The 14,553-nt window shown below is 38.1% G+C and overlaps 1 protein-coding gene across 2 annotated transcripts; it reads left to right on the forward strand.

The window, feature by feature from the left end:
- The first annotated feature begins 9,238 nt into the window (after positions 1-9,238).
- Positions 9,239-13,294, forward strand: LOC133823372 (FT-interacting protein 3). Of its 2 annotated transcripts, XM_062256066.1 has the most exons (4): positions 9,239-9,674; positions 10,090-10,152; positions 10,285-10,343; positions 10,459-13,294. In XM_062256066.1, the coding sequence occupies exon 4, from the start codon at positions 10,572-10,574 to the stop codon at positions 12,894-12,896; it is 2,325 nt and encodes a 774-aa protein (XP_062112050.1). In that variant the 5' UTR covers positions 9,239-9,674; positions 10,090-10,152; positions 10,285-10,343; positions 10,459-10,571; the 3' UTR covers positions 12,897-13,294. The 2 variants fall into 2 exon arrangements, with proteins under 2 accessions (XP_062112050.1, XP_062112051.1); XM_062256067.1 differs by lacking the exon at positions 10,285-10,343.
- Positions 13,295-14,553: the final 1,259 nt, after the last annotated feature.

Below are 14,553 nucleotides of genomic sequence, written 5' to 3' on the forward strand. Positions count from 1 at the left end.
CCGCGGCATGGCTAGATAGAGCCGCGGCATGGATGGGCATTTTGCCCAGAAGACAATGATGCGGGCCGCGGCATGGTTTCAGAGAGCCGCGGCATTGAAAGGATAGTCTGCCCAGAAATTTTGACACGGGCCGCGGCATAGTGTATGTAGAGCCGCGGCCCGCCTCTCTAAAATCTAAAAATCCTAGGTTTTAAAGGACGAAAAAGAAGTGAGAAGGAGGTACGGACGAAGGGAGGAGTTATGGTGTTGAAGGCTCAAGCTTAGAGTATTTTTACATGTTTTTCTTTTTGATGTTATCTTTAAATTCTGTTGTGATTAGCACTATGACTATGAACTAATTTTCTGTTTAGGATGTTCAATTGAATCACTTGAATTTCTATTATGACCTAATGCAATTTTAATTTCCTCTTCTTCAATCTTCTTCAATTCCTTATAACCTGTTCTTATAGATTGATTATTGATTGGCCATCTTTAGTCATATATATATATGTTTTTAAGTCAAAATCTGAGAAGTGAGATTTAATTATGCTGTGGTTATATTGGACATAATTCTAATTTAGAACGAAAGTATCTGAATTAATTGTGTAGCTGTTATTAAGTTGTGGAATTTAATGCTACCTTTGTGGTTCAATTTACCATAGAAATATAGGAAATTGTCACCTAGGTTGAGTTTATAATTCATAGTATGATTATAGACTGTTGTTTCAACTTGTTAATTGAATTAGGTAAAAATAAGAAGAATTCATACTTTGCGTTAGGGAATAATAGAAAGGATAGTTGATGAGATTGAATATCCTAATTGTTTCTCAGTGATTGAATTACGAGTTTTTACTATTAGTTATTATTCTATTTAATTGTCGATTATTATTTCTGCACTCTATCGATTCTTTTGCTGTATTTTACAAAAATCAAGAAATTTTAATTCATCAAATAGAACAAGAGATTAATTGACTGGTAATTGATAATTCAGTCCTTGAGGACGATACTTGGTTTTACCATTTTATTACAAGTTCGCGACTGTGTGCACTTGCATAGCAAAATTATCGCAACAACTACCTATGCATTTGTGGTTGAGAAGGCACTCACAGTTGAGAGTGCAGAGATCAAGATCTGGTGTGACAGTGCAGTCAGAAAGGATTTCAGGAGGCCAGGTCCTCCATTTGTGGGTTCAGGAAGGAGTGTTGGCCCCAGTGATCAGAAGAGGAAGGTTCCTGACACCTTCCCAGTTCCAGGTCCTGATAGGCGGCCTCGTGGTATTTCTATGGGTCGTCCAGGAGGTAGTGAAGCCTGGAAGTCTTATCCTGAGTGCCCTAGATGCAAGAGGCATCACTTCGGAGAATTTAGGGCAAAGGCCTGCTTCTCATGTGGAGCAGTAGGTCATCTTAAAAAAGATTTCCCTAAGGCAAGAAAGGAAGAACCCAGAAAGGCGGACAGCTCGGCCCCAGCTCGAGTGTTCGCGTTGACTCAAGCAGAAGCTGAGGCTTCTCCCTCAGTTGTTATAGGTCAGCTTCTTAGTGCTGGAACCCCTTATAATGTGTTGATTGATTCCGGTGCTACACATTCTTTTGTTGCTAGTAGTGTTATTGATAGATTGTGTGGACCTTGTGATTTTTATGCTGTGGGGTTTGGTACCTTGTTACCCACTGGAGAGTTAGTGGTATCCAGGAGGTGGATTAGATCTTTGTTAGTGACAGTAGAGGGCAGAGAGTCATCAATGGATTTAATAGAGTTGGTTATGACTGACTTTGATATGATACTGGGTATGGATTGGTTGGCAAAGTAAAGGGCAACCATTGATTGCAGAAGGAAGATGGTCACATTTGAGCCTGAAGGTGAGGGTCCTTTTGTGTTTGTTGGTGTTGTGCATGGACCTCGCATTCCTATGATTTCTGCATTGAGGGCTAGGGATTTATTGCAAGGAGGTTGCATTGGATTCTTAGCCAGTGTGGTTGATACCACTCAGGTCGTGTCAGTGAGACCAGAAGATACCAGGTTAGTTTGTGAGTTTCCAGAAGATTTTCCTGGGTTGCCACCGCATAGAGAAATTGAGTTCGTTATAGAACTGGCACCAGGAACGAAGCCAGTGTCTAGAGAACCTTACAAAATGGCCCCAGCTGAGTTGAAAGAATTAAAAGTGCAGTTGCAAGAACTGTTAGATTTGGGTTTTATCAGACCTAGTTTCTCACCTTGGGGTGTGCCAGTTCTGTTTGTAAAGAAGAAGGATAGTTATCTGAGAATGTGTATTGATTACAGGGAACTGAATAAGCTGACAATTAAGAATAAGTATCCTTTGCCAAGGATAGATGATCTGTTCGACCAGTTGCAAGGTAAGAAGGTATTCTCAAAGATCGACCTTCGTTCTGGTTATCATCAGTTGAGGGTCAAGGAGGGAGATATACCTAAGACTGCTTTCTGTACCAGGTATGGGCATTATGAGTTTCTAGTTATGTCATTTGGATTGACTAATGCCCCTGCTGCTTTTATGGATTTATTGAACAGGGTGTTCAAAGATTATTTAGACCAGTTTGTGATTGTCTTTATTGATGACATTCTGGTATATTCTCAGTCGGAGTCAGAACATGAGTATCACTTGAGGTTGGTTCTACAGAGACTAAGGGAGCACAAACTGTTTGCTAAGTTCAAGAAATGTGAGTTCTGGTTGTCTCATGTATCTTTTCTTGGACACATTGTCAGTTAGGAGGGGATTAAAGTAGATCCAACAAAGATCGAAGCAGTCAGAGATTGGCCAAGACCAAAGAATTCTTCTAAGGTTAGAAGCTTCCTTGGTTTGGCAGGTTATTATAGGCGTTTCGTGGAAGGGTTCTCAAAGATTGCTACTGCATTGACTGAACTGACACGCAAGAGCCAGAAATTTGTGTGGTCAGATAAATGTGAGAACAACTTCCAGGAACTGAAGCAGAGGTTGATTACAACTCCAATTCTGAGTCTTCCAACAGATCAGGAGAAGTTTTTGATTTACTGTGATGCTTCTCATCAGGGTTTGGGCTGTGTTCTGATGCAATCAGAGAGGGTTATTGCCTATGCTTCTCGTCGGTTGAAGGAGTATGAAAAGAGATATCTTACTCATGATTTAGAGTTAGCAGCTGTGGTTTTTGCTTTGAAGATATGGAGGCACTATCTCTATGGAGAGAAGTGTGAGATCTATACAGACCATAAGAGCCTGAAGTACTTCTTCACCCAGAAAGACCTGAATATGAGGCAAAGACGTTGGCTGGAGTTAGTAAAAGATTATGATTGTGAGATCCTGTATCATCCAGGAAAAGCCAACGTGGTAGCTGATGCTTTAAGCCGGAAGGGTCCGGGACAGATTCATGGTATGAGGCTGATAGCCAGGGAGTTAGCAGATGATATGACCAGAGCTAGTATAGAGTTGCTGGTGGGCCAGTTGGCTAACATTACACTACAGTCTACACTGTTGGAGAGAATCAAAGAGGGTCAGCTAAGTGATCCACAGTTGATCAAGATTAGAGAGGATGTTCTGGCTGGAGTATCCAGAGATTATACAGTGTCTGAGACAGGTTTGTTGAGATACAAAGGGCGAATATGTGTTCCGTTAGACACTTCTTTGAGGCGAGAGATTCTGGATGAATCTCATACTACACCTTACTCTTTGCATCCAGGCACCACGAAGATGTATCAGGATGTGAGATCATTGTATTGGTGGTCAAGGATGAAGAAAGATGTAGTTGAGTATGTGGCTAAGTGCTTGACATGTCAGCAGGTCAAGGCTGAGCATTAGAGGCCGGCAGGGTTATTGCAGCCTCTGGATATCCCAGAGTGGAAGTGGGAAGACATCACAATGGATTTTGTGGTGGGCTTACCCAGGACTGTTGGTCAGCATGATTCTATTTGGGTGATAGTGGATCGCTACACCAAGTCAGCTCACTTGTTGCCAGTGAGGACTACTTATACAGTTGACCAATATGCATATCTCTATGTAAGAGAGATCGTGCGACTCCATGGTGCACCTATGGTCAGTGTATATCTCGCACTTCTCCCCATACAGGTAATGACGCCACACCTTCAATGTGAATACCACTGCCGCCAGTTCCAAATTATGAGTAGGATACCGCTGTTCATATTCCTTCAGCTGCCACGATGCATAAGCTATAACTTTCTCATTCTGCATTAGCACGCAACCTAAACCCATCCTCGATGCATCACAGTAAACCACAAACTTTCCTTCCTTCGAAGGAAGACTCAGCACAGGTGTAGAAATAAGCCGTCGCTTCAATTCTTGGAAACTATTCTCACACCTCTTTGACCAAACAAACCTCTGATTCTTTCTTGTCAACTCTGTCATCGGTGAAGCAATCTTTGAGAATCCCTCCACAAATCGCCTGTAATAACCTGCCAACCCAAGGAAACTCCGCACCTCCGAGGCGTTCCTTGGCCTCGACCAATCCCTTAGTGCCTCCACCTTGGACGGATCCACCTTAATCCCTTCTGCACCAACTATATGCCCAAGGAAAGTCACCTCTGGCAACCAAAACTCACACTTTTTAAACTTGGCGTATAACCGATGCTCCCTTAACCTCTATAAAACCTGTCGAAGATGCTGCTCATGCTCTGCCTCTGAACTGGAGTATACTAGAATGTCGTCGATGAAGACAATGATGAACTGATCTAAGAAGTCCTTGAACACCATGTTCATCAAATCCATCAAATCTATAGAAGTCTTGGTAGTCTTGGTACTCCTCCTCGGACCAGCGACGCCCCAAGACTTTACCACATTCGAGAAAGGAGGGAGAAAATGATGAATGATCGGAACTAGTTCCCTCCCCTACACACCTAGCATAGTAAAGTATGATCAGAGATTTACCTTGAGGCATGGAAAACGACTCGATCCCTGCCTCAAGCTCCTCGTCTTCCTTCGCCTCTGCGGTTGCCTTGATGGCAAGGACGCTCCCCGCGTGCTCCTCGCGAAGGTGTTGTACGTATTGATCAAATAGGTCGTTTAGACCATTTTCAATGACAATATAAGGTCAAAAAACCTCTAAAAAGCTCAAAAAATACTCCTAAACATGCATCATATGTCATCAAGCATACACAAAAATAGAGTCACAGTTCAGAGGCACCTACTCGAAATGAAGCATCAGATGGTGCCAAATTGTATGCGAACCCTGAAGAACTGCTTGCTGTTTGCCCAGAAGTAAGAAGCTTCATGCCAACTGTCTAGAGTGACAGAAGAATTAGAAGGGATGCAAGGACGGAGAATGGTTTGGGAGGCTGAGGATGGTTGAAGAGTTGAAAACATAGGAAATTTAAATCGGCTAAAGTAACGTTGGAGAGTTGGTTCTCGGCCTTTTATATGTCCAGTGCTTGGGGGCGAAGTAAGTTCACCTTGACCGTCGGATTACCTAAGACATAGGTACTCGAGAGCGATCCAAGGGTTGAAGATCATAAATGTGTGGATCGTGATCATTGGCATTGGAGAAGGGAAATCTCGAGTATTGGCTGAAAGGACACCTAGGGTACGAAAAAGACGTTTCGGGCCGCAGACTTGACCCTTCATTAATTGCACGGATTGATGGGCCTAGCAATGGGGGCTCAACACGTGGCAGGAAATCTCATAGTGGCGTTAGCAGAAGTCCAAATGTTTCCATCCGAGGACTATTCGATTTTTCCTCAATTTTATGTCTCCACTGTTCGAGGACGAGTAGAGACTTGGGGGGCAAATGTTGTCCATGTTTTCACCAAATGACACGTGGAAAACCGAGTAGGGCATGCAGTGAGGACGCGTGCCTATTCGAGTGAGGCCACACCCTGAGGGTCAGTCCTCGGAGGGTGGATATCTTGGCTAGAGGCCGCGTCCCTCGGATAAAGGTAGGGCACATACATCTCTTTGAGGCCATGCCCCGAGAACTGGTTAGTAGTCCTCGATTTCCTTACAAAAAATTATCTTCTAGGCCAAGGACCTTGTCCTTAGGACCTAGAAGGCTAGCCAGGTGTCAACCAATGCAGGTTTGTAGCGTCAGAGGATCGCTCGACAACCTTTTTGGTGATCCGTCCACAGTGTTGTCAATTGTACGACTCGACAATTCGCACTCCCACTACGCCGCCTAACAAGGAAATACGTGCGACATGCCCTGACAGTGTCAGGGGCATGTTCCCCATAAAGTAGATAACTTTCTACAGTGGGCCCCGCGTTGTTTGCCTAGGCCGTGGTCACTAGTTAATGCAACCCAGTGCATTAAAGTGGTATTAATACCCCAATAACGTGTAGAATGTGTATTAATTTGCCCAACATGTATTAATTGTAGATGATTAGCAACTAATGATGCCAGACTCTATAAATAGGGTTGTGGATCTCATTGTAAAGGGTTCAAAATTTTTAGAGGAAGAGAACCTTGTACTCAGAGCAATATAAACGCTGCCTGAGAAAACCCCATTGAAGATTGCCTTTAGCAAGCTTCCAATATCTTTAATACTAGAGACTCGTGGACTATAACTCTTTTATAGCTTGAATCACATAAAAACTGTATGTTCTTGTTATTTATTTCTTTAATCTCTCATCTTTAGGTTGATAGCGTAAAAGACAATCAACAATTATTTTTAGTTTATTTTTAACAAAATTTTAAGTTGTTTTTAATGGATAATTTGACATTTTAAAAATATATTATACATCTTCAAAGTTTTTACACATCATATTGTATAGAAAAATAAAAAAAAATCATTCAAAAACTAAAAATTTTGTAAAAAATAAAGACTTAATTGTTATTGTTTATAGAACACAAAGACATAATTGCTAAAAAAAATTCTTAGAGAATGAATTTACATATAAGATGAAACTTAGGGGGATTTATGTTAAAATCCCTTTTTATTATTCAAAATCATTGTCGTGTGTCGGGTAAATTTTATTTGGTGAACAAAATGCTTAGAATATAGTAAATTAGTAAAATAGTCAAGTAACCAATATAATAAAGTTAATTAATTAACATTAATAATTTTCTTTGGTCCCCTTCTAGTAGTTGATAGAGATTTTAGTGTATGTCCCATAAAGAAGTCTACAATCCTCTATTTGGGTAAACTTTTTCATTTATCAAAAAAGCAAAAGAAAATGGTGTCCCATGTAAAGGTCAAAGATGCCCTTAGCTAATGGGGGCATAGAGAAAGAGTATGGTTGAATAACTTAAGTATAGCTCCCTGCCAATACCAAACCAAACCAAACCAAAGATGTATACTTTAATACATACATTACCGTAGGATTAGGAATATACAATGCTCTTATATTATAGGATACCATGGTGGAGTCCTTCCAAAGCAAGGAATTTCTGACCGAAAAAGGCACCTTGCAAAAGACAACAAAACCATGCAAGCAAACAAACCCATTTTGTCCTTGTACGGCTTCTTCCTTCCATGTGTCTTGCGGTCTCAAATGCTTACCGTGCACCCATCCTTAATTTGTGTAATAATACCATTTTAAGTTACAATATTAAAAGGAGTAATTGGCATTTGAGAAATTTAATTTATAAAAATATTGTTATATGCTATTTTATAATGTAAGGTATATTGTGATTAGTTTAATTTAATATTGAATTTTAATTTTCTACATTAAATTACATTATTAGTATAGTGGTATGGTGGTGTTGAACATTATAAAATACCCTATAACAATACTCAATTTGTGAAAAATTACCAAAAAAATTTTACTTTCCAAGAAAAATAAGACCGACACAATTTATTTTTCTATTTTCAACTATAAAAAAATACAATTATAATATAGTTTCATTATGAAAAAAATGTTAGATAATACATGTCACATGTAAATTTAAATAAAAATTTATGTTTTTTTATTCTTATTAATGTATTATAAATGATGTAAAATACGGGCAATACCATTATTGTAATAGTACCATCAATCAAATTTACATTGTCTATTTGCTAAATTAAAGTGTTAGTTACAGATCTCGACAAAATTAAGTAGCATAAATAATTTATTTTATGCTAATATACAAATGACGAATAATGATATGTGAACCCAACTTCATTTTAACTATCGCATACCATAAACATGTACATTAAAATTTTGTAGAATTAACAAACTTAATTTAATCTGACAAAAAAAAAACAAACTTAATTTTTAAAAAAACTTTCCATTGAATGCATAACCATCCAAACCAACTAAAAAAATTGGGTTGGCTCAAATTTACCATACAAATATAAATGTAAAAGCATACAACAAAACAAGTTTGTTTTCAAACACAAAACTTGTTGTGGGTAAGCAAATAACAAAACTTGTTGTGGGTAAGCAAATAACAAAACTATAAGAAAAATTCATTTGCTTGTACTTCTAAACTGTTAAGCCCTATTGGAGACTTGTCTTCAATCTAAACTAGCTTTTCTTTCTTCTTTTTTTTAAAATAAAGATTAAATAAAGTTTAAGGAAAAACAATATGAATATGGTCCAAAACAAACACCTCCTTCTGAACTGGGCCCTATTGCCAATGCCAACTAAAGAAGAATCCAAAGACCCTGAAAAGACATCTCAGCTCCACGCCTCCACCCACCACACTACAATAAAATTGTTTTCGATAGCAGTGATATTTTTACTACAAAACAATGGGTAATGCATTTCATTAAAATTTTGGTACTTGAGGCTAATTTCGTAATTTTTATTCACTCAAATGCAGTTAGCAAGCATGAAAATGTAACACAATGTAAAGTGAGTAAAAAAAATATATAACAAGTGATACTGTGACAGCTAAAAACATATAATTATAATGGGTTACAGTGCTTAAGAGTTCAAATTTAATATTGTGCTACTACAATACATATATACTTCCATTTAATAATACAGAGAACTATTGTTTTATACTATTGTTTCACGTCTTGAAAGAATGATTGAAACTAAAATATAATTAATTAGAGTGAATTTGAAAACGAAAATTGAACATTAAATAAATATTACAAAACCAGATCGTATAAATAGTATACTACTATACTAGTGGATATTATTCTTCTTGATGAATGAATATACTCAAATATATAAAATAGAAATTAAGTAATTAAACAAATTATGGGTAAGAGAGCGTTACAACACAACTTACAAACTACGTCTGAATAACAACAAATAATTCTGTGAGGTCACATGTGCGAGTTCCGACCATAGTCGTTGACACGCTTGACCTGGGCCCCATTTCTCTACCCGGAACCCCACAGTAGGACTGTACGCCAACAGAGACGAAAGAAAGAAAGAGAAGGTGGGAAAAAGCAAAAAGAAAAAGAGCTTCTTCTCTGTATATTTCTCTCAGATTCATCAGATCCCACCCTAAAAGCAAAAACATCCCTCTCTTTCATCTTCTCTCTCTATTTTTCTCATTCTTACTTTTTCCTGGTTCTATTTCGAGAAGGGGTTTCTTTTTCTTTTTCTTCATCTTTTTTTTGCTTTGCTTCATTCGTTCATATTGCCCTTACCTTTCAGTCTCTCTACAAGCCCATTGAAACCCATGTTTGTATGAGTTCAATCTTGGGCTTTTTCGTTTTGTTTTGTGGACGAAAAAAGTGGGTTTTGGTGAAGTCATTTGAGAAGTTGGTCGGTTTCTAAACGGTTTTTTTAATGCACCGCTTTGCATTGCACTGGTCTGGCTTTTGCACCGACTTCATTAGGGTTTTCTGAGGGTTTAAAAGCTTTTAAGTGGCTTTGTTTAGAGGTTAGATTCATTTTCTTTGACTTGTTTTTCTCCATATTTGCCTTCTCTTTTAGTTTATTTATATATTTTGTCAGGGACTGTTTGGTTTCTGGTAAAACTAAAGAAATTAAAAAAGGAAAATTATTAATCGGTTGGAAAGAAAATTATAAGTTGTGGATTATGAAAATAATTTTTCTGATTTGATGTTCTTTTTCTTTGGTATGGATATCGTCACTAAAGTGCTCATAAATAATAGAATCTTGAAAATGAAGTATTTTCCTCTTATGACCAAGCCTTTTTTCTTTTCTCCACATTTTCTCAGTTACCAAACAGGTGTTTTGCTTAATTTTTTATGCATAAGTTGGTGTTAAAGCTACTTGGGTTTCTCAGATTATAGCTTTTCTGCCTTACTAACTTTGTGATTTTACCATTTCAGTCTTTTCAGTACTCTCAGCATTCAGATCTGGAGCTTGGGTTTGTCAGATGATATTTTGTTAAGGTCATTCTCGTACCTACATTTTAAAATTCTTTATGTAGTAACGATCTAAGTTTTTCCTGCTACGATTTTTCTCATCCCTAGTTTCTTATAGTATGCGTTTTGCTTACATTGGCCTGTCGTTTTGCTTCACAGCCCTGGATATATAATTTTTTTTTTCTCTGGACGGTTGGATGTATTCTTGTTTGTCTTAGGTATATCCGCTTTATTCTTTTTATAGTTTTAAATTTCCGAATAATTAGGTAGCTTGGTTTTGATATGTGGTAACGGCTACTTGACTATGTTTTTTTTGTTCTTTCGATTTTCTAGGTTTCTGGGGACCTTTGAATTTATTCAAATTCAGTTCCCGAGTTGATATTTTCAACCGTTAGTCTTTGACATCATATTTTACCATCTGGGTATCTCTGGTTTGAACTAAGAAGATGCATAGGCCTCCGCCTGAAGATTTCTCCTTGAAGGAGACAAACCCACATCTTGGTGGGGGGAAGATCACTGGAGACAAGCTTACGAGCACCTATGACCTCGTTGAGCAAATGCAGTATCTCTATGTCCGAGTCGTTAAGGCAAAGGATTTACCTGGAAAAGATGTCACTGGGAGTTGTGATCCTTATGTTGAAGTTAAGCTTGGAAACTATAAGGGTACAACTCCACATTTCGAGAAGAAACCTAATCCAGAATGGAATAGGGTGTTTGCTTTCTCGAAAGATCGGATTCAGTCTTCTGTTCTTGAGGTTACTGTCAAGGACAAGGATTTTGTGAAGGATGATTTCATGGGTCGTGTTCTTTTCGACATGAATGAGATTCCGAAACGAGTTCCACCTGATAGTCCTCTGGCTCCGCAATGGTATAGGTTGGAGGATAGACATGCGGTTAAGGTTAAGGGTGAGCTTATGTTGGCCGTTTGGATGGGAACCCAAGCCGACGAAGCCTTCCCTGAAGCATGGCATTCTGATGCTGCAGCAGTCAGTGGGGCTGATGGTCTTGCAAATATGCGGTCAAAGGTATATCTTTCTCCCAAGCTTTGGTATTTGAGGGTTAATGTAATTGAAGCTCAGGACTTGATACCGACCGACAAGGGCAGATATCCTGAAGTTTTTGTGAAGGCTATCCTGGGAAATCAGGCTTTGAGGACCAGAATTTCTCAAAATAGGGGTATCAATCCTATGTGGAATGAAGATTTGATGTTTGTAGCAGCAGAGCCTTTTGATGAGCCCTTGATTTTAAGTGTGGAAGACAGAATTGCACCAAACAAGGAAGAAGTTTTGGGAAGGTGTGCAATTCCTTTGCAATATGTGGACAGGAGGTTAGATCATAAACCTGTAAATACAAGGTGGTTTAATCTTGAAAAACATGTGATCATAGAAGGTGAAAAAAAGAAGGATATCAAATTTGCGAGCAGGATTCATATGAGGATTTGTCTTGAGGGTGGTTACCATGTTCTTGATGAATCAACACATTATAGTAGTGACCTCCGACCAACCGCAAAACAGCTGTGGAAGACTAGCATAGGAGTTCTTGAGGTGGGAATTCTGAATGCTCAGGGATTGATGCCAATGAAGACAAAAGATGGGAGGGGAACAACTGATGCTTATTGTGTGGCCAAATATGGGCAGAAGTGGGTTCGCACCAGAACTATTATTGATAGCTTTACTCCAAAGTGGAATGAGCAGTATACTTGGGAAGTGTCTGATCCCTGTACGGTTATAACAATTGGGGTTTTCGATAATTGTCATTTGCATGGTGGAGATAAAGGTGGTGGAGCAAAGGATTCTAGGATTGGTAAGGTAAGGATTCGTCTTTCCACCCTTGAAACAGATAGGGTTTACACACACTCCTATCCTCTTCTTGTTCTACACCCAAATGGGGTGAAGAAGATGGGTGAAATTCATTTGGCTGTGAGGTTCACTTGTTCTTCTTTGCTTAATATGATGCACATGTACTCACAACCGCTGTTGCCAAAAATGCATTATATTCATCCATTAACCGTTAGTCAGCTTGATAGCTTGAGGCACCAGGCTACTCAAATTGTGTCAATGAGGTTGAGCAGGGCTGAGCCACCCTTGAGGAAAGAAGTGGTAGAATTTATGCTTGATGTGGGCTCTCACATGTGGAGTATGAGGAGAAGCAAAGCCAACTTTTTCCGAATTATGGGAGTTTTGAGTGGGCTTATTGCTGTGGGAAAATGGTTCGATCAGATCTGCAATTGGAAAAACCCCATTACAACTGTTCTGATTCATATCCTGTTTATAATATTGGTCATGTACCCTGAGCTTATATTGCCTACAATTTTCCTCTACCTCTTCTTGATTGGAGTTTGGTACTACAGATGGAGGCCAAGGCATCCTCCTCACATGGACACTCGGCTCTCACATGCTGACTCTGCGCACCCCGATGAACTCGATGAGGAATTTGACACGTTCCCAACTTCTCGACCTACTGACATTGTAAGAATGAGATATGATCGACTGAGGAGTATTGCTGGCAGAATCCAGACAGTGGTTGGCGACTTGGCCACTCAAGGGGAGAGGCTGCAATCTCTCTTGAGCTGGAGAGACCCAAGAGCAACTGCTCTGTTCGTGATCTTCTGTCTGATTGCTGCCATTGTCCTGTATGTTACACCATTCCAAGTTGTGGCACTTCTCACTGGATTCTACGTTTTGAGACATCCGAGATTCCGTCATAAGCTTCCTGCTGTGCCTCTGAATTTCTTCAGGAGGTTGCCTGCAAGAACTGACTGCATGTTGTGATCAGGGCCAGTTCATTTGCAATTGCCATCGAGTTTTCTGGCACAAGACGAACCTTCTCCATCTGGTGACAAAAGTGAAGAAGATCTAGTAATATAGACCTTTATTTATTTTCAATGTTTAACAGTCATGAAGGAGGGGCGGAAACAAGAGAGCTTATTTACATTCCCAGTGTTTTAGCAGCTGATGATGTATGGACCTTCACCCGAAGGTAGTAGTTTTTCCCGTGAATTTACTGTTCATCATGTCAGCTGCATGATTTTTTTTTTAGCTTTTGGACTTGACCTTGTTATATTAATTATTTATGTTATTTGTAATCTTGTAGGCTGTGATTGGAATTAGCATATCCTGAACCTTTTTCTATGTGTTTAATTATATCTTCACAAAGTTTTTCAAATGAATATTTGACCCTTTTTGAGCCCTTTCCCATCGGCATAAAAACCTGGTCTACAGTACATCTAAGTGTGATCGTCGTTATTTAGATTTTCTTATTTTATTGTGTTCTCTTGAAACAGATGAACCACCAACCTATATTTTGAGCTACATTTCAACTACTCTAAAAGCTCTTCATTCAATTTCTATGTTGCTTACCTCAGTATGATCAAATGGGACGTGCATTATTTAATACAGTGTTCATGTGGAATTTGGTGACTGATTATTTATTATTTTTTTTTGGAGGAAAGGGTGAGAGTGACAGTGATTTGATAGTATGTTTCTTAACTACTTGTACATCATTAAATGTGGGAGATTCGTGGGTATTTTGACAGTGACGCAAAATCAAGTTTTGGCCTTTTAGTTTATTTTTGGAAATTGTTTTTATAATTTAATTGTCAAAGAGCATTAAAGTTTTAAGACTTAAATTACTTATTTGTCAAATATAGATGTATTTTGATTATATGAGATGCAACAGAAATAGTGCGGTAAATAGAATAATATAATTCATATGGTTTTTGGTACCCTTAAAAATATGAAATATGTTTTATCAATATAAAATTCTACTATTTTGGAATAGGGACAGACCCCAAGAATTATTGGGGTTTCGTAAATCAATGTCGTCTTATCTCCTTTGAATGGAGTGCATAATAAATGTTGATGACTCTTCTTTGAATAGGTTATCAATTTAAACCTTGTGATACCCAGAATGGCCTCATTAGTTAAATCTGGGAAATTAAAAATAAATACTTCATAATTATATTTGATTTGATTATTTTTTTTTTATGCGAACGATTGTTTGTGCCTGTATTTTTAATATGGCTTATTAGGATTTTTTCTCCTGAACTATTATCAATTCAAATTGTGTCTTCTGAATTTTTTAACTTGTTAAAAATTTTTCTTGAATTATGCACGTTACTAAAATAGAGGATTTCCGTCCAATTTCACTAACATAATGGTGATATGGCGATACTCGACTGCTGATGTGGATTGCCACATCTATAATTTAAAAAATAGAAAATTAATGTATTTTTTTTTTTTGGCATTTATCTTTTTATATGGGAATTTTAATTTGTTATTGTTTGGTTTTTTTTCCCTAAATATATGGCATTTTTAAGTTACAATAGAAATAGTTAGCTTTTGAATTAAACTATAGTTTTTACTTGTGATTTATCTTTGTATTATTTTTTGATGGCATTTTGTTCAGTGTGTTTTAATTTTTGTTAAT

This window comes from Humulus lupulus, chromosome 3, assembly GCF_963169125.1.
Source record: "Humulus lupulus chromosome 3, drHumLupu1.1, whole genome shotgun sequence".
NCBI classification, from domain to species: domain Eukaryota; kingdom Viridiplantae; phylum Streptophyta; class Magnoliopsida; order Rosales; family Cannabaceae; genus Humulus; species Humulus lupulus.